General features: G+C 41.0%; 1 protein-coding gene across 5 annotated transcripts; it reads right to left on the bottom strand.

The window, feature by feature from the left end:
- Positions 1-599: 599 nt before the first annotated feature.
- On the bottom strand, positions 600-19,102 carry TP53INP1 (tumor protein p53 inducible nuclear protein 1). 5 transcript variants are annotated; one of them, XM_073229853.1, is made up of 6 exons: positions 18,889-19,102; positions 18,216-18,302; positions 17,688-17,809; positions 10,440-10,692; positions 9,535-9,892; positions 600-5,508 (listed from the first exon to the last, which is right to left on the bottom strand). In XM_073229853.1, the coding sequence occupies exons 4-6, from the start codon at positions 10,549-10,551 to the stop codon at positions 5,259-5,261; spliced, it is 720 nt and encodes a 239-aa protein (XP_073085954.1). In that variant the 5' UTR covers positions 10,552-10,692; positions 17,688-17,809; positions 18,216-18,302; positions 18,889-19,102; the 3' UTR covers positions 600-5,258. The 5 variants fall into 5 exon arrangements, with proteins under 5 accessions (XP_073085954.1, XP_036851311.1, XP_036851312.1 ...); XM_036995416.2 differs by having other exon boundaries at positions 18,212-18,302; XM_036995417.2 differs by lacking the exon at positions 18,216-18,302.
- Positions 19,103-21,158: the final 2,056 nt, after the last annotated feature.

Below are 21,158 nucleotides of genomic sequence, written 5' to 3' on the forward strand. Positions count from 1 at the left end.
GTCAGCTTTCATGACCTTATTTTCATCTTTGAGGTGATACCTCCTCATCCCTGTCTCCAATCTTTTCATCACAGCTGGCAATTTCAGAAATGATAAAAATCTGTCTTGAAATAGGCTATAGTTCTAGAACGCTGATCTTCCCCAAGGGTTCAGTAATATGGGAGTTATTCTTTGGGTTTCCTATTCAAGGATTCTGAATGTCTACTGGCCTATTTAAACTAGAGCTCCACAATAGGGGACATTAATGGGCACTGGGGGTGTCCATGGTGCTTGAAGTGGTTAAGACTGTGCCTGCAGTTACCTAGGAAAAAGCCACTGAGGATTCACCTAACTCGCTAAAAATGGCTAAGAACCAGTGTATTAAATTCTTTTTTTTGAACACAGATTGCTACTGGCTGGGATCCACCCTCAAATTCATGTTCACTTAAATAATTACTCATTTTAGGTGAAAAATTCTAATATAATAATTTTTACAAGTTTTAAACAAGTACTTAAAGTGCACATTAAACACACCATTTGGACAAGTAAAACTAAACAAGTACTTTAAGTCGTACCTAGTATTAAGGTTAATGACCATAAAAATAAGAATCTGACAAATGTGAAGTGAAAGGACATTTTATTTACTGACAGATTAAAAACCACAACTCCAGGTAGTGCAAAATGCACCCTGAGCCCAATTACAAAGAACAAGTGTTAAAACACATTGAAGCAATGCTACATGTATTTTTGGCAAAGTGCTGTACTGTTTAGACCTTATATAAAACTGACCATCTATGAACCAATCAGTATAAAATTTTTTTATAAAAACGGAAAAAAACTTAAGACAGTGGCTCAAGAAAACAAGCTGCCCTTTATGCATAGATTGATGTACAGTATATAAGCTAACCAAATGTCCCTTTGAGTTTTCAAGTTGTTGAAAAAAAATTGCGTCTGGAAACACATCGAAGGCACATAACATAGTACAATCTGCAGTACTCTTTAGTTTCTACAACTGATTGATGCGCTAGCCTTGAAAAGCAAATGTGTTCACAATTTTACTTGAGAAAAAACTGAAGCCACTTTTTTTTTTTGTTAAATAACACACACAATGATTGCTTGAAGTTCCAACCCAGCCCCTGGAGGAAAACACAACCAAAAAGCAAGCAAAACCACTCACACACACCAAGCCTGGATTCACACCTCTAACCTCCCCCGAGGACTGGTTTGGTTTTTAGACGTCCAAAGACAAAATATTAAAACTTCAGGAAAAAAAAAAAACAAAACAGCAAAACTGGGCATTTAACAATCACACGATTTTAAAATGTAAAGAAAATTCTCAATGATGAACCAAACACTACCACTTAAGCTGCCTTCCTTGGATTAACTTCTCTTCCCAAGTAAAGGATACTGTTGCAAACAGAAAAGGCTACCCTCATCTGGATGCTTTCCAGGACGTCTTCCTCTACTCCGAACCACTATTGCTGGTGTCAAATTTCAAGTGAAACTGATACATGGCAAGGCTGACACCACTGCATCGTGCAGATTTTCTAAATAAAGCATTTTATATAAAATTTTAAGCATTAAAATAAGTAGATATGGATGCCGTTTATAATGCATCAACATGGCTGCTGGCAGTGAAACCATCCATGATAGTAGCTCAAATTTTAAAAGAACTTAGCCAGTATATATGGGCCTTACAAAAGAAAGTTTTAAGGTAACATTGCGAACATATGCTAGTATCTCCAGTACAAGGAGCAGTCTCTTAACTGATTCTAAGAACAAAAACTAAGACTTCAAAACTCTTAAACTTCCTCGACTAATCTATTTAAATGTTTATCTTCTAGTTGAAGTCCTTCATTTCGTTTCCAACTCAAAATGAGAATAAGAAAGATACTTTCCTTTGCTCTTTTTTCTTATGAGTATATAAAGACAATATATATTCTTGAGGAGGAAGAGAAATAGCAAAGACAATTGGATTCAATGACGACGTAAAGATTACAAACCAGTGTATTACACAGATTTGATAAGTAAAAACAAGAGATGATGCTGAATAGCCCTCTCAAGTTTTAAGCAAACTCTCTCCTCACTAGAACCAAACTACTGATACAACAGAGAAGGTATGTAAACAGGAACTGTTTGCATGGAAACTGGAAAAATGTATAAGAAACTAATGTAAAAAAAGCTCCCTGGAATAGGAAGTCAAAAATCTAATCACGTTGCACCTTCTGCAAAAAAATTCCCTACCCAACCAACCATATAAATGCACTGCCACAGAAGATAGATAATGGACGGTTAATCTTCAATTTACATAATTGAAGTGCAGTACATAATTCAATTAGCTAAGGAAGAAAAAGTAATAAACACAGGCTAACTCTGAGACATGGTGCCTTATAAAAACTAAGGAACTCATTCATGAAGCACTGCTTGTGTGCACCACATATTCCAGACTTTAGCCAAGTATCATTCTGTATTATCAGTTTAGAAATAGAGCACTGAATTCTGAGGGGTCTTATTTCTCATTGCTTGAATTTTTAAGGAATATCCACTAATACACATTGTAAACCACTAATATTTACAACAGCAATAATAATAATAAATTGCATTTGGCCATGTTTCAAAGAATACTTAACAGGTCAACATCATTTTTTGCGGTCATCTTGCACACAGTAGGTGCCTAACACCTAATGACCAAGAACTTCAAGAATTACATAATTGCTTTCCTCAATTCTTACATGTGCCAACTTCAAACAGAAACCTTAGATACTGATACAGAAACCACAGTATGATATCAGGTGGCTCTGACCCTGAAAAAACATCTTGAAGACTGAAATTATTTGCTTTCCAGGTATAGAACATAAAAAACTAGGCCCAGGTAAGGCAAACAAGAAGTCATTAACTGATAGAGATGTAAATATATTTAAGGTATCAGGAAATCTGAAAGAATAATAGTAAAAAAAGACCACTGCAGTTTTATATACAAATCTGTTTCATGTGCTGCGGAACAAATTATGAGGCTGAACTTCTGTAGCTTGTGAGGTACTAACAACTTGCATGTAATATATGAAAAGAGAGGCCCCCCATTCAGGGGCTTACATCCAGGAAACATTGAGCTGGTCTATTTTCAAGTTACCAACATATGGCCCTATAACAGACATGGTGTAAAACACACACCTTCAAGAAAACTCTACCTTATCCCAACTCTGGTAAACACAAATAGTAACAAAATACTTCTAGCTCAGTTTGACAAAACATTACAGACTTGGCCCCTACTTAGAAAAGAAATAAATAAAGGGGTAAAGGAGGGAAGAGGAATCTAAACTCTTGTTCTAAAGAGACATTTCTGGCACTTCATTACCTCCAGTGGAAGAACAATCTAATGCCACCATGTAACTGCTATTTGACCTCTTCTGACTCCAAACATCCCGGTCTGGTTAGAAAAGAACACAGCTCTAAACTTAGAAAAGTCTCCCATGGTTACTAAAAAGATACAGTAATACTTCACATAACTCTATGCTGCTTTTTTCCTTGAAAACCTTGTATAGACATGTACTTATTTAATTAGGGTTGCTGAGGAATAGAAAAATAAGGTATGATTATGAAGGTGATACTACTGTTTTGTCAGTAGAATTTGCTTTGGATTGTAAATGTGTTTAATTTCAGAAGAAATCAGGGTGAGATTGTGGATGGCTCAACAAAACCCATCACAACTGCTAAAAAAATTAAGTGGTGGCATCTTACTACACTGATGGACAGTGACTGCAATGGGGTATTGGGGGGACTTGATAATATGGGTGAATGTAGTAACCACATTGTTTTTTCATGTGAAACCTTCATAAGAGTGTATATCAATAATATCTTAATAAAAAAAAAATTAAGTGGCTAGAGGTAAGAAATGGATTTTTCTCTGTGTTGAGTTAACCGGCCTCCATGTGACTGGAACCCTACACCTTGGCCTCATTAGCACCAACACTCTGAAGAACACTGTGGCAGAAGAACTGCCATAGCCCCCATGCCGTTCTTAGATTCAGTAGAGAGGCCCTTGGCATTTCACACAAGGCTCAGTTTTGGACATCCCACTTCAAATCATGTGCAGTCCTCACAGCAACTTTGAGGGAGGTAAATGTCACTACTCCCCTGCTGGTGGAGGAAACAGGCCAAAGTGGTTAAAGATTCTGCCTGAAGCCCAAGTCAAAACAAAAAAAAGCGAAAACTCAAGGAAGCCAAACTGTCACTCTTCATTTAAATGCTATGGAAGTATGTCACCAACAATTCACCGTCAGCCTGGCTGGCCATTTGGCAGGACAAGCTCCACGGCAGAGGGCTTATCACTGCATCAGAAATGCAAAGTCTATCTCTTTCCTTTTGGGCAGATAAAATGAGAATCACTTAAGTGCCTGGACAAGTACTTCTGAATTTATAGCTGAATTTATTGTGATGTGGTGCATGGGCAGAGCCGGTAGGAAAAAAATCCAAACGACTTAAAACAGTGGAATAATGGGTTAGTTAGAGACATACATTTTTCCAAATATAATTTCACAGGTCTAATTTAACCTCTCTGCATATGAGACAAGTGCTTCTGTCCCATGATACCTATAATGTCTGTACCACGTCACACAGTCACACAGGGAATTACTGAATGCACTGTTCACTAACACTTAATGTACCTGAATTCCAAAATGAACTGCACGGCTAATCTGGGGAAAAGAAACCCATTCACACAGAAATATATCAAGTTTTCTTTCAAAAGAAAGTTCAGCCATAATTCCATTATATCCATGGCAACTATCACCTGTTAATGCTCATGTTAGTGTGTAAATATGAATTCATTATATACAAAAAAGATTATCAAGTACTGGTCAATAAAGTGTATGGCTGACCCTGAGAATAAATTTTTGCTTACTCAAAAGATTAAGTAATACAGAATAAAATGAAATTGAAAAGTGCCTTGGGAAGAAATATCTTTAAAATGCTAACTCGGGTACATTTTAATAGACTTAAAGACACCCTCAAACACCAAAACACTGTAATTGTATTGATATGTTCCCAAAAGAATTCTGAAAAAATTTACAGAAAGGTAAATGTTAAGAACAAGGCATTATGTGATACACAGCATGTAAGTCTGCTTTTCAAGATAGTGTCTCAACACACTGATAAAATTATGTGACTGGTTATCAGTTGGCTGTGAAGAGACAGCATCTTACCATCCATCCATGCTCATCCACACCCATCCACACCATATACACAAACTGAGAGAAACCAACCAACCAAACTTGAAATTCTTAGTAATTGTACTGACGTGGGCAGGGCTGATGCACAGCCCAACCATTGTGCTTCACTTGCCGAGAGTGGCAATCCCTGGTGAGATTTTGGCGACGCAGGCTATTTCTGTTCAAAGACTGTCTTTCACTATGTTCCTTAATCCACTGTGAAGGGCGAAAACTCTTGGGTTGTTCCAGAAAAGCTGTATGAGCAGCAAGAGCTGTAACATAGCAATGAATGTGCTGCCCCATTTCATTCTGAGCTTCCACTCTGAAACAGAAAAAAAATGGCATGTATTAAATAACAGAGTATGTTATTAAGGAAACTGAAAGTTATGTAGCAATTCAGTATGCAACATTGTTTATGGTTGAATGAGACTAACCTAGTGTCTCATGGCTGACACAAGTATGTATTTTGTGTCTGTATTGACTGATAATGGTAGAAAGGAGAAGACAACTTTTCATAGAAATATGCCATATAACCCACAGGTAGTTAATTAAGTACACTACTATTTTTTACAAATGCTTTACACTTTGAGTGAATTTCAATTACACAGCAACACATTTATCTTGGTTTGTCTGGGAAGGGGACTAACATTTATTGAGTATCTGCATCTGCCAACTCTTTTGCAAATATTATTATATATTAATTCTCACCATAACTGTAAAAGGAAAAAATTTAATTCCCAATTTTACTGATCAGAAAGCTAAGGCTCAGTGATGTTAAGGTTAGAATTATTAACTGACTCAACCAAGATTCTAACACAGGTCTTACTCCAAAGACCATGGTTGTGAGGCAGGGTTAATACCGATGCCCTGTGCCAATAGCACCTTCACAGATGTTTTCTGTCTATGAGCATGATATTCTAGGAAACAAGCTTTAAATCTATATTTAAAAGAAATATGTGTAAGGAAATTCTACTCATTTAACACTTTTCTAGATAAAAACCTACCTTTTTAATATAGAAGAGAACTCTTAAGTTTTTAATTTATATCCAGCACGGCACATTTTGGAATGATATTTGCATAGCAATATTATAAAGACCCTCTGAAGAACACATTATCTTAAAATATGACGACAAACCATGATTATTATATGTTTTCTATAATACAAGCTAATCAAATAGATCTAAACTATATTAATGCAAAAACATCAAGAGTTTTAAGGGTTATTTTACACAGGAAGGGCAGTTACATATTCTGCTTATAGTCACTAGAGGAAAACACTATTACCTTTCAATGTATTGTATTTTTAAAATAGAATTAAAGCAGGTCACATAAGAAACTAACAGAAATAAGTTAACAGAAGGACAGTGGTTTTTAAAAGGTGGGCACTTTGAGTCCTTAGCTTCCCTGCTCAAATGATAACACATATAACACAGTCTCAAAGGGAATATACTTACTCTGTGCCAGTGAGTCTTATAAGCAGCTTTTCCTGGCCCTACAAATGTTAAATGGTGAACTATTAAATCACTAGTAAGATTTAAAATGCTATTTAATTTTACCGTTAGGATGTGGCCAACTTTTCTTTATTAAACTGGTTTACTATGGGTCATTAAAGGCACATGTATTACTTAATTCAAGATTATGACAGCATATAAACCTTCACAAACAATATTTATAAAGGCCAAAATGCTATAAAACACACACTCTGAAAGCTATCTGTAATTATGAAGCACTGTATTTTTTACATGCTTTATGGTAATATCAGCGAGAACAGAAGGAATGGAAGCAATCTAACTTTCTAAAGATATATACTTATTTCCTGTTCAGAAAATACAGGTATTTACTACACAGCCATCCTAATTTTAGTAACACCTGGTCTATCTTGATTTAATGGACCTGTCTTATAAGAATTTGAAATTCAAAAATAAGGATGTTAAAAAAAATTTTTGTCATTATAAAACTAATAATTTGCAGTACTTTCCTATATTCAGAAAGAACTCATATAAAGTTAAGTGTGTTCTTCTTTTGATACTTTATGTATGAAAAAGTACACATTTGTTTTAACTATCCTATGTGTTATATCAAAACACATAACAAGATGCAATAACAGGATGCTAAAAATGAACATTCTCACAGCATCAAAATTGCAATACATAACCAGATGCACTGCATGGTCCTGGACTGGATGTTGGTTTGTTCAAACTGGATGAAATATTATAGTGGGGAATTAATAGGGAAATCTAAGCATGGTTTGGGTAGCAGATCAAGTGAAATATTTACTGGAAAAAAGATGGTGATCATAGCCTAAAAAAGCAAATTATAAAATAGTATATACTTTTGTATGTGTGTATAAATATATATATATATCTATCATCCCATGTAGGTTAAAAACGTGTTTGTGTGTGTGTGTTTAGTGCATGTGTGTACATCTGCATGTTCATGAGCACATACAGAGAAAACAACCTGAAAGGACACGCCTTATGGTGTTAACAGTATTCATCTCTTACTAGCAAGAATGCCACTCCGAATTTCTAAATTTTTGCATTATTTTCACTTTCTAATTTTCTGCAATGCATACATAATATTTCTGTAATAATAAGTTATTTACAAAGCTGCTGAATACACACAACACACACTTTAAACACTGAGAAGTAAATATGCCAATGCCAGTAAGTTTAAATTGACTATTAGTCATGTTAAATTCTTGAGTGGAATTCCTTAGAGGTAAGATCAGAATCAGGTGGGAAGAATTTCTAAGAACTGAAGAAGTTAAATGTGAATCAACTGTGAGTCAATTAAATCAATACCACCTCCCCAAAAACTATATTTTAAATTTTTGTTGGCATGCTTGAAACACTGATCTCTTGATAAACTTACAGCGATGAATAAAGTGCCAGTTAAAGTAACACTTCCCCTCAAAGATCCTATTCAATATGAAGCCTGGGTAACTATATAAGCAAATTGTTTTTCCAGTTTGGTACAAGCATGTGTTTATTCTCATACAAGATTATAATATTAAGATTTGAGAGTACAGCAAACTCTGGTAAAGTTAAATTAATGAGCTGCCTGGGTTTTTGTTTATATTCGGCAAACAGGAAATAATAGAAGATATATACACTGGTCCAGTTAAGAGTTGGAGCCTGGACAATCCAAAAAGAAGCCCTTTGGATGACAGGACTAACCATAACCATAGGAATATTCTGAACTGCTCCAAAGATTCCAATTCACCTGTACCCTTGACAGGTATTAAGGGAATGAAGTAAATGCCAGCATTTCCAAAATACTGTAACACCATAGGGAACATGCATCATGGACTAGCCAGACTTTGTGTTAATTAACATGGCCATCAGCTTTATTTTAGTGGGGGGGAGCAATCTTGAGAATATTCCTGGATAAAGGTCATGGAGCATCTGTAAATTTGCTTTGGAACACATCAATCTTAATTGACCAGGCACTCCCCCTGAAACTTCCCAGGCCCTCAACTTATCTGCCACTCAGAGCCTTTCAGACCACTCAGGACCCACACATAACAAGAAAACATAATTTGGGTAGGAAATCTCTCTCCGTAAGGCAGAAAATAACTCTTTGAGCAACAGTGTTTTGATAAAACTGCCATTTTACTTCATGCTCAAGGTTTCTCAGTTTTCAAGGCTAAGTGCCATTTAATGTGACTTAGTTAGGACTACTAGGAAAGAATGCAGTAAGAGTTTTATTTAAAGACATACTATTCCTTAGTTCATGATGCATGATCAAAACTGAAAGTTTCTGTGATGACTGCCCTTGCACTGTTCACCATGTAAGAACTTATTCACTATGTAAGAACTTGTTCACCATGTAAGAACTTGTTCCTTATGCTTCAGAAGATTGGAGACTGTTGAGAATTAGGCATGGGGTTGATTAATGATTGTGCATTGAGTCCCCTATACAGAATTTTATTGTTGTTAACAACCATTTGATCAATAAATATGAGAGATGCCCCCTCAAAAAAAAAATAAAATAAAAAAAAAATAAAGACATACTATTCTTGTCAAACTTGATATCCCACATGCTCTGGTCTGTAAAGTGCCAGTTATGTTCTAAGATACTTAGCAGAGGTGTCATTCTTTTCTTTCAGTAATGGAATGTTATAAATGAGACATCACTGGGGCCATGCTATAACTAACCTTTCTGAAAATGTGAAATGAACAAGTTTCTTTCATTCCACCAACCACTCGTACACCATGCACATACTTTCATAAATCTCTAAGAATGCTTTCATCTTCTAAAAACTTAGCTTTGAATTATAGTAGAAATAAGTAAAATGCATGCTAAGCAGACTGTTTATGGAGAACGTAAAATATTTACAACATACCTGGGACCACTTGGGTTATGAAATTCATCAGTCCCACAGCTGGTCTCACTGAGACTGGGGCAGGAGTTATGCACAGCATAGACAGACATGCTGGGATGTTCGATGAGAAGGTTTTCCATAGGACTGGTTTCCACCTTGATAGTGGTTAACCCACCTGCAGTAAAACATGGGGGAGGGGTGATAAACCAGCTCTCCTCCATTGGACAGGACTCAAACTGGAGGAAGCAGGAATCGCTTGTATCAGCCAAGCACTCAAGAGATGCAGGTAAACAGGAAAAGACTGAAGAGTGCTCAGTAGGTGACTCATCACTGATGTCTTCTTCCTCGTCTTCTGCTGCTGAGAACCCAGTGCAAGTGTCTAGACCGTAGTCCACATGTGTTGGTGAAGTCCCAAAGGAGGATGAGTATCAGTGACGTCACATTCAGAGCACAGAAAAAGAAGAGATGGTACTGTTAGCTGATGCTCATACTCTTCCCTTTATTTAAGTCAGAAGCAAAGCTCTTTATATTCACTCATAATGATCATAAAATTTCTGAGCACCTAATGTGTATGTATCACTGTGAGGTATGATTATGTTAGCTTTGCAGTAATGGTTTTAAGACTTTTTATTCTGCTGAATAAACAAATATAATAAGCCATATAGGTTACTGTCCATTTAGCATGAGGATTTTCTATTAAAATGCCTCTGATTTGATCAAGGTGTTTGCAAAACTGGTAAGTCTGATGTCAATCAATTTCACTGACTGATTATCTGGCAGAGGATGTTTCCTGCAATTATTTTTTAGATAACATTTTGTTTATTTTAAGGCGTGAATACCTTGAGAGTCACTGCTTATTTATGCAAAATTTGAGATGCTAGAGTTTCTATGTTTGCTCTGATGATTAAGGGCTGAGAATATCTTACCTATGAAATCAACAAGAATCCATTCATCATCTTCTTTCTCACTAAACTCTGGTTCTTTGTTGGAAGAATTACTGACTTCACCCACAAACATTTTATTCAGTCTCTGGAACATTGTTAAGGCAAGATTGAGACTTTGGCTAGATGTCTTTACAGCTGAGATTTCAAACCCTGTCTTCAGTCAGCCTGATGGCACCGAAGGGAGATTAAAGTGCAGGAGGTGGTAATTTAGGCGAGAAGCAAGAAGTCATTATCCCTAAAATGAGACAGAAGAAGGTTATTTAAAATCAGCGTGTATTTACCTAATTTATGCACATGGTTTTAGAAGCACACACACTCACACCCATGGATGAAAGCAGTTGCCTTAGCCTACAGCTATAGCAGTTCCCTTCCTGCAAGTCAAACACGAGACACCCAGTCTCTTGAGTCCCCAAACATAACCTACAAGTATCTTAAAATGTGAAAGGAGATGGTTCTTTTTCATATCTGTGCTTTTATATTAAGGGATAATTTTGAATGATGTAGAACAAGCTGAAATACTGCTTTTCTGTTAAATAGAGGAGCAAAAGCTACACTATCACTGACTTTGCTGTTAGGTATTCAACTGCCCCAAAACTGCAGAATGAACCAAGAGCCCAGTGACCACCAGTATGCCAGGCCACATCCTCCCCTGGTGCATTTTCTCCTCTGCTCTGTTCTTCTTGCATGATTCTAAGCATATCTAATTACATTTAAAATCTGTAGGCAGATCAGATTTGACCTTCAAAACATTCTCACAGCTGGCATGGAGAAAGTTACTGGACCAGACTGAGGTGGAGGGTGACTAGAACTGGAAACTACCACTGGCTGTGTAGGGGCAGCAGGGATGCCCAGCAGTCAGGGTACCTGGACTCAAAGGCAGGCTCTGTTGCTCATACCCTGTGTGAGGCAGGGAGTCACACTACTTCAGTTGGCAGTTTTACCTCGTGGAGTTCTGGTGAGTTCTGAGGAACTCCAGTCTTGTCTGCTCTTATTCTAGAGCTCCAGATCTATGTATCCATTTCTCCGTGGTTACCTGATGGGCATATCAAAGCTAACACACACCAAAGAGAACTTTCAGCTTCTTCCCCCACAAACTTCTTACTCATACTGTCAGAAGCAGCAGCATCCAGCAGTTATTCAGCCCCAAAACCTAGCAGTTACCCCTGATTCCTTTTGCTCCCTACCATCCCCCTGGTCCCCACCCTCCCCTCATCCAAACTGTCAGCAAGTCCTGCTGCCTCAAACTACACATGTGCTTGAACCTGCCTACTGCTTTCCCACTCATTCTAGTTGAAGCTGACCTGGTGTCTCTCCAGACTCTGCCTATGACACTTCTAGATGGTCTTCCTAATCCTACTCTTGTGAAATGAGATAATGCAGGCAACCTATTTAGCAAGGCACTTCACACAAAGTTCTCAGTCAATGTCAACTATTACTCTACAAATATTTATTGAGCATCTATTATGCATCAGGTGTAGTGCTCAGCACAAGGGAGGGAGACAGTAGTGACTCAGGTTCTGTGATGAATTCCTGATAGTAGCAGAAATACCGTGTTCCTCAGATCCATGCACGTAGAGGTCAGGGAAGAACTCCTGCAATAGTCGACTTTATTGTGAGTGGCTGAGATCAAGAATGGAGGAAGGGGGAGAAGGAACACTGTGAAAACCTGCAGAAGACTGAGAATGTGGCACTTTTGTATGGCTCAAGATCCAGGTGGACCATCAGTAGAGCAGGCTGATAGGGGAAGGTGGGAACACAACCTGTAGCACCTTGTAAGCCAGACGTTGAGGGGAGGGAAAAGTCAGAGGTGACCCAGGTTATGGCTTGGCCAACTGGGGGGATGGTGGGACCATTTAGTGGAATAGGAATGCTGCAGAAGAACAGGCTGGGCATCTTGGACATACTAGACTTAGGAAATCTAAGTCATGTACCTGGAGACATCTAGAAGGCAGCTGAACATAGCTTTGAAGTTCAAGCACATGGTCTCATCTGAGAGCACAGCTTTGGGTGCTGTCAACACAAATGGGATGACAGAAACTTTTAAGAGTCATGACACCGGGATTACTGTCTAACTCCATACACAAAAGTAAACTCGAAATGGATCAAAGACCTGAATGTAAGTCATTAAACCATAAAACTCTTAGAAGAAAACATAGGCAAAACTCTCTTGAATATAAACATGAACAACTTCTTCATGAACATATCTCCACAGGCAAGGGAAACAAAAGCAAAAATGAACAAGTGGGACTATACTAAACTAAAAAACTTCTGTACAGCAAAGGACACTATCAGTGGAAAAGGCATCCTACAGTATGGGAGAATATAGTCATAAATAACATATCCGATAAGGGGTTGACATCCTAATTATATAAAGAGTTCACACACCTCAGCAAACAAAAAACAAATAAACCAATTAAAAAATGGGCAGAGGAGCTGAACAGACACTTCTCCAAAGAAGAGATTCAGATGGCCAACAGACACATGAAAAGATGTTCCACATTGCTAGTCATCAGAGAAATGCAAATTAAAACCACAATGAGATATCACCTCACACCAGTTAGGATGGCCAACATCCAAAAGACAAACAACAACAAATGTTGGCGAGGTTGTGGAGAAAGGGGAACCCTCCTACACTGCTGGTGCGAATGTAAATTAGTTCAGCCATTGTGGAAAGCAGTATGGAGGTCCATCAAAATGCTCAAAACAGACTTACCATTTGACCCAGGAATTCCACTCCTAGGAATTTACCCTAAGAACGCAGCAATCAAGTTTGAGACAGATGCACCCCTATGTTTATCGCAGCACTATTTACAATAGCCAAGAAATGGAAGCAATCTAAGTGTCCATCAGTAGATGAGTGGATAAAGAAGATGTGGTACATATATACAATGGAATATTATTCGGCCATAAGAAGAAAACAAATCCTACCATTTGCAACAACACAGACGGAGCTAGAGGGTATTATGCTCAGTGAAATAAGCCAGGTGGAGAAAGAGAAATACCAAATGATTTCACTCATATGTGGAATATAAGAACAAAGAAAAACTGAAGGAACAGAACAGCAGATTTCACAGAACCAAGAATGGACTAAGTTACCAAAGGGAAAGGGACTGGGGAGGATGGGTGGAAAGGGAGGGATAAGGGGAAAAAGGGGCATTGCAATTAGCAGACATAATGTAGGAGGGTGTGGGCATGGGGAGGGCTGTACAACACAGAGAAGACAAGTAGTGATTCTATAGCATCTTACTATACTGATGGACAGTGACTGTAATGCGATGTGTGGTGGGGACTTGATAATGGGGGAATCTAGTAACCATAATGTTGCTCATGTAACTGTCTATTAATGATACCAAAAAAAAAGTCATGAGATGAGAGATGGTGAAAAGTATCTTACTAAAGGACTCTTCATCTCAACAAGCGTCAGCCTTGAATCTAACTTCAAACTCTTGACATACCACTTTCAAAACAATCATCTTTGGGTGTAGTAGTTAGAATCTTCAGCTGAGACTTCTGGTTCAATCTTCACATGCAAACTGGACTGCTATAACTGTTTGGCATGCTACTACGAATGTGCAGTACAAATGTGTGTTAAATAAATGACATTTGAACATTTTTGTGGCCAAAATCTGTCTTCCTCAGCCATTAATTATTAAAAGAGGGAAAACAGGAAGTGTCACTTGCATAACAGTCCTCCTGAAACCCTTCTGGAAAGCAACATGGGCAAATCATAAAGGCTGGAACTCATGAGAATTCTAATTCAGTTTTATGTTCTATGTAAATTATTAGAAAAGAGGGCTATGTAGTTTGCTTGACTTACTGTGGTGTTAGCTATACCACAAAAAATGAACTGTCACAAAGTCTAATGTAAATAAAGAGTTTGTGCATATAAGCTATGAGGGGAAAAAAGCAATTTCAAAATATCCTCCCCATTTGTCTTAAATTATGGAGACAGATATTGGTCCTAAGTACAATTTTGTGTCTGCTGAACCAGTTGAGAGACAAATCCCAATTATCCAGAGTATAGGGCTGGACTGAGGGCCTTCATCAGCTAGGAAGCTGGAGATGCTGGGTGGAGCGGGAACACCCCACAGGGGAACGCTTGCTCATAAACGAGCACCTGGTCCTCCACCTGTGATGTCGTGTGGAAGTAAGTCATTAGGGCCCAGATTAGTGAAGTAGCAGCTACAAGGCAGAACACATAGCTGGGGCCCCTATGGTGTGGCAGCCGTGGGCAAACTGCTCTGGCTCCAGCTCCACACCCACATGGTGGAAGCTGGCTTATGCCTGGAACATGCAAATGGTATCTCTGGAGGAGCTCGGCACTGCGCAACACAGGGCAATCTTCTTTCGGTTTCCTGCAGTCAGAGGCTAAGGGCAACCAACCTTGAGTGGGCAGGGTATTCAGGAGCCCTGCAGGCAAGGGGAGAGCTCATCCTCATTGCTCCTGAGTCTCTGCTGGTATTTACGCCACACTCCTGTTGAGGCCCCATGGGAAGGACATAGAGTGGAGTCTCGGGGAGGGTTGGAAGGAGCGCTGGCTTGGGCACCAGCATGAGAGCGTCTGGCCTTGCCTCCACCACAGGTGGCTGAACAATTTAGGCCTTCTGAGCACTGGTCTCACCCTTGGAAAAATGGGGAGACTGTGTTGGATCAACCCTTCACTCTCTTCAGACTTCTTACACAATGAAGATAAGACGTGAGGCTGGCCTATATGCTAAGGTCCTTTGGCCCTGCTTTCTATAGGCATCACAAAGGACAAGGAGTGGTGGGAGAGACCCTGATAAGCCATGATTGCTCAGGGAGGTGGCCACCAGGCACAATGAGGCAAATGAACACCTGAAATATGACTTGTGTGACTCAGAAACTGAATTATCATTTAACTTTAATCCACTTAAAATTAAAATTTTAAAGTTGACAAGCTGATTTTTGGGAAACTAGCAAGTATGTTCAGAACTGACCAAGTATTTCCAATGAAAATTTTATATCTGAATTAAGATGTGCTTTATGTGTAGAATTAATATACTAGAGTATACTTCAAAGACTTAGTGTCCCTGAATGTAAACTATCTCAGTAATTTTTATACTGACTGCATTTTGAAATAGTCATTTGAGATAGGCTAAATAAAATACATTAGTAAAATTAATTTCATGTTTCTTTTTCATCTTTTAATGTGGCTACCAGGAAATTTAAATATACACATAGCTCACATTTCTATTGTGCAGTGTTATTCTAGAAACATCTTTCTAAAATCTTGATGGCCTGTCCTTCCACTGAAGACCCAGAGACCGCCCTTACCCAGGCACATTGGCTCATGCCCAGGAACGGAAACTTTTGATGTGGCTCGTTCTAGGGGAGCTAAAAGTCAAAGCAGAACTTCAGACTCCCCACTCCTCACCATATGCCACTGACTTTTTAATATTCACAACTCTAGGGTAATGATAAAACTAAAGCAAAATTCCAGCATGTGTCCAAAGAGGAATTTACAAATTTACAAATAGCTCTGGAATTTAGCAGAGGCAGAGGCAAAGAAGGCTAGGTGGGGGTAGCTCTGCTTTCTCTGGGACACTGCAAACTTTCACTAGTAACCAACCTCAACCAACCAACTTCTGCAAAGCAGTCTCACCCATGGAAGAAAAGAAACGAAGTATCTGGGCCCCAGCATTTCAAGAATGCAGCTTTGTCCCTGTTCTGCTGGCTTAAAATGCCTCTACCCCTCCTTTAAACAAAAGTATTTTGCATTATAAAATGAACAAAACTACATTATAGAAACTTTAGAAAGATAAAGAAAATAATTACTCCATTGCCTTAGTTGCCATCATTGTTAATATACTGGGTATTTCCTCCAGTGTTTTCTTCTACACAGGTTTCTTATCACAGTTGTAATCTAGTGAATGTACAATTTTGTATCCTTTGTTACTTAACATTTCATCATCAGTGTTTTTCATGTTATTACATGAGTAGCAATACTCTATGGGCAGAGAAAGCTGGCTGAGTTTAACACTTATGGGGAAGAACACTCTAGTCTAAGAACTTAGAAATGGAGTTGCTCGTCTGCAACAGCTTGTTAGTGTAATTTATTTTCTCATTTTTGAGACAGACAACCAACCAACAGGCAGTGTAGCTCTGGAGTCAGCCTGCTGTGTTTGAGATCTGAGCTTTGTTTTTTGCCCCTTGCATGAACCTAGGCTATTTAGTAACCTCTTAGGATATTAGTTTTCTCATCCCTAAATGAGGGTAGTGCCAGTGTTAGGATTATGTGTGCATCACTTAGAATAGCTCCTGATACACAGCAGGCAGCCAGTAAATATTAACTTGGGATATTAGATATTGAATATAACTTGGAATACTAAACATTCCAAGCCAGTTGTATGACTATGAGCAAGTTATTTAGCATCTTTGGGTTTGAGTGCCTTCATCTGCACAATGTTTATATAATAATTAGAGCTACAATTCACTGAATACTTATTCTAAGGGACTTGGGAATTTCATTTTACTAATAGGGAAACTGAGGCTCAGGAATTAAGTAACTTGCTCCAAAGTGACAGAGCTGGTCAGGCATGGAGGCAGCACAGAGTGTTAAGTCTGTCTGCTTCCAAGGGCCCTGCTTCTCCCTGCAGATGATCTCTCCAGCTCAGCTTCTTCCAGCTTCAGCTCTGGCCCTACCAACTTGAGGGAAGAGTACTGTTCAGTTGGTTTTGGCTGCCAGTAGGCGGCTCCAAAATCAACATTTTTTAAATTGAAAAAACCCACAGCTTTGACGATCTGACTTTTAACTATGTGTACATTTGTGGCTTCCTGACAGTTTCGAAATATCAGGTGGCTGGACTAACATAAACACATCTTTACTGAATAGAAGCCTCAAAATGATCTTTCTTTTTTATCCCACCCTCTTTCACTAGTTTAGAATAAATATGCTGAGTCAAGTAATTTAAATCTGAGTTCAACTGAAAAAAAAAACCAAGCCAAGAAAGTTGTTTTTTGCTTGTTCCACTTTTACCCTGCCTATTCAACCAGCTACAAGGGAAATAGTGCTTCCAGGCACCCACCACTGACTGCCCTGAAGGCTGAAGGTCGGTGGACAAAGACAGCAGTAGACAGCAGTAAGTGGTAATGATAGCCTCTTAACCTTCCATTTTGAAGGTAGGGCCATTCCAAGGAGAGGAACACGTGGGAGCAATCGAGGGAGCATTCACAGAAAACAACAAAAGACAGGATGAAAAAACAAGAGACCTTGGTCATAGAAATTAGTAAGGTCCTGGTTCCAGACAGAGGCCTTTGAAAATTATGCTGCCAGTTCAGAATTTGTAATGGTTGTAACTTAAAAATCAAAATCTTCCCAGTGCTTTTCATATCTGCAATGAAAAATGCATTTCAATTACCAAGCAAATGATTTCAGGATCTTGGGGCACCTCATTACTATTACTGTTCAATGACCCCATGGGTCACTTTTGCTCCCCTTTTCCCAAAACTACTTTGCATTCAGAAAAAGCTCTTTTAGCAACATATGCCCAAGTCTTTGGAAGTTACACATGGAAAGGGAACCTTCCTTAATCTACTCTAAAGTGGACTTGACACAGAAGATAATGAGCAAGTCTAATTAGGAAATAAAATAAAAACGAGGGATCTCCGCTAAAATTCATCTCCAACTTTGAAAGAGAAAACACCATTTCCCTTTAACTGGCTGTGTGGCCTTGAGTACATTACTTCATCTCTCTGGGCCTCCGGTTTCGTATCCAAAAGATAATAAAGCCTACCTACTTCATAGGATTCTCGTGAGGATCAACTGAGACAACGCATGCAAAGCCCTCAGCATTGTACGCGGCGCACAAGAAGCGCTCCATCAGCCTGAGTGATCAAAATGATTAAGATTTTAATTATGATGGGCAAGTAAAGCGCTCTTGCCACAGGTGCAACCTCCAATAGTGAGGTGTAAGATGAGCAGGGTCAAGGAACCTGCACCGGGCAGGAGGGCACTTCGGGGCGGGTCGCCGGTAACAGCAAGGCTCCGGGTCACCGCGGGGCCCACTGTGCTCGCGAGCGCGACCCTGAGCTAGGAGGGCTGGGTGGCGGCGAGGAGCGCAGGGCCCGGGACGCACGGAGCCGCGAGCCGCGTTCGGGGCGGTGGCCGCCGCCCCCGGGTCCAGGAGCCCCGGACGCCGGGTCCTCACCGAGCGGCGGGCAGGGGGAGGTGGAGTGCAGGGGATGAAGAGGAGGGGAAAGAGGAGGAGGTCCGTCCGCGGCCAAGAAAACAGGCAGCGCTACCGGGAGGAGGCAGAAACCAAACACCCAATTGCCACCCGGCGCCGGAGTTCGGCCGCCCCCGCCCGCGGGACCCTCCGAGGGCGTGGGACGCCGGTCCGGCAGCAGCGAGGGCAGGAAGCCGGAGGCCGGGGGCGAGCGGCGCCTGTACACCGGCCCCGCCCGCACTTACGTGGGCCCGGCCCGCAGCGGGGCCGGCGGCGAAGGCAGAGGGCGCCTCGCTCCGCTGGGCTCGGGGGGCCCGGCGCGCACGGGCGCTGGGCTGCTGAGGTAGGTGCGGCTCCCCGGACGGCGGGCGCGAAGCCGGGCCAGCCCTCCGGTGAGTCGGCGCGGGCCGCCGCCGGCTCGTCTCACTCCTTTTGTTGTTGTGCTGCGCTCGGAACAGCTGATCGGCCGCTCCGCCCGCCCCAGGGCCGCGCCAGGCCCGACCGCACCAATCGGCGGCGCGGGCGCCCGGGGGCCGCCCCGCGAGAGGTTGTCACCAACGCACGTGACCTGGCGCCCGGCCCAGCGCGCGCTCAAGTTAGAAACAAGCCCGGGCAACAAAAGCCGGGAGCGCAGCGCCGAGGAGAGGGCGAGAGGGAGGGAGGAAGGGAGAGAAGGGGGTGCAGGGGGTCTGGCTCTGAGGAGACTGCGACGGGGGAGAGATGGGGCTGGGGGCGAACAGGGCTGTGAGGAAGAACAGGAAGGGCGAGAGGAAGAGCCCCAACACCAGCGGCCCCTTTGGCGAAGTGAGGGGCCGAGGCTTTGGGGCACAAAGGGACACACTTTTTTTGCTGTGAGAGGAAAATTAAAGGGCATTGAGAGTGACGGCGGCCAACGACCCCAAGAGGCCCACGCAGGCCAGTGTAGGGGTAAAACCGTAGACATGGCGCTGTTAGGCAGGCCCACTTCTTGGCCTTGGGGAGGAAAGTCTGCTCCAGGTATAGGGGATGTTAGCCCAGCCAACCTTTTACGAGGAGGATCCAGGCCAGACCTCGCTGTGGAAGCTGACCCTGGGAGCTGACTGAACTTGTGTAAGGCTCAGATTCAGCCTGAGGCTGTGAGGCAGAGGAGGCCCTGCGACCAGGCCCAAAGGCAGAGAGGTCAGGGGCCTGGAGGGCCCAGTGCACCCAGATAAGAATGACCCTGGAGGAAGGAGAGCTGGGAGAGCTCTGCATCCCCAGGCTCTGCATCCAAGCGCTCACGTGACTCGGGGAGGTTTTGGCCTCTATTGTACTGTTTATATATCTGCAATCTTTGGCATTCACACCGGGCCTACCTGCTCACTGGATTATTTACCGTTGATGCATCCCTGGTCTCATCTTGATCCTGTTTGGATTGAGATGCAATTCTCTGATCCCTGGGGAAATGTATAGCAACTCTGCATAATCATATAATATAGTATCTGAAAGACTTACATTCTGACCCTTAAAAGAATCCTGTGGTCAGTCCATTTCCAACAATATTGGCTTAAAAGGGTGTAAGTCAAAGTGCAGGGGATTGTCTGACACCCAAGAGTAACAACTAAAATATGGTGGCCATTTGACTTTCTCAGGAGGTAGACCAAGGCTGAACTTGTGTACTGGACAATCTCATGCATGCTTTGGATTTTAGATTTTGGCAAATGAGGCCCATCCTGATATCTTCCCTCAAATGTCATTGCTATGTTTGGGCGCCATATTTCTTGCTTCTTATGAATCAATGAAGAGACTATCTTTCCATTCAAGGCATAAATAACTATAAGGGTCTAATTTTTTTAAAAAATTGTTAAGAATGTTAGGTAGAAAGATAGATATAAGCAGCCAGAAAAGGGGAAGATAAGGTTCAAAGAAAAAGCTGCTCAAACTCTGCCCAGGCAGGGCATCCCATGTGAAGACAACAAAGCCTTTCGGGGAGATGACTTCCTCCACAACCAGATCCCAATGGGTGCACAATCGAACAGAACTAAGAATTGCCCAAATGACACCTCAGCATGGAGAAAGGACATGCTCACTGGAGGGATGACTATACAGAAAGACCTGTAAATCACATTACCCCACCTTGTCAATCAAAGAGGTGCCTCCTAACTAGAAAGCAGTATATAGGCCTCTCCCCTAACAGATGGAGGCCTTTGTCTACTTTGACTCTGGGCTGCTCCTCCCTTGGAGTATATTCAAATAAAACTTTCCCTCTGTTTCACTATTGTGTCCCTGCCTTTCAATTCTTTGTTGCAGCGGGACAAGGACCAAGGGGAATGAACTCAACCCATAAAAAAATTGAGACCTACCTTTTTCCATCTTGATAAGGTTTATCATCATTAAAGGTAAAATGTGAAGCATACATACCTTGTTATGATAGAGAAAACAATATGAGCTAGACGATGTTTCCAAAGATGGTGACAACAGTCTCTCTCATCATGAAGTGGAATCTATTTTTCTTCCCCTTGAATCTGGGCTGGTACTGTGAATGCTCTGACCAATA

The sequence above is a fragment of the Manis javanica genome, chromosome 2 (assembly GCF_040802235.1).
Source record: "Manis javanica isolate MJ-LG chromosome 2, MJ_LKY, whole genome shotgun sequence".
Classification (NCBI taxonomy): domain Eukaryota; kingdom Metazoa; phylum Chordata; class Mammalia; order Pholidota; family Manidae; genus Manis; species Manis javanica.

Excerpts from the sequence above, each read along its gene's own strand:
- TP53INP1 (XM_036995417.2), bottom strand. The coding sequence starts at position 10,551 with ATGTTCCAGAGACTGAATAAAATGTTTGTGGGTGAAGTCAGTAATTCT. Across the intron at positions 9,893-10,439 it reads GATTCTTGTTGATTTCATAG|ACACTTGCACTGGGTTCTCA; the intron begins GTAAGATATTCT and ends ACTACGGTCTAG. Across the intron at positions 5,509-9,534 it reads CATAACCCAAGTGGTCCCAG|AGTGGAAGCTCAGAATGAAA; the intron begins GTATGTTGTAAA and ends TTTCTGTTTCAG.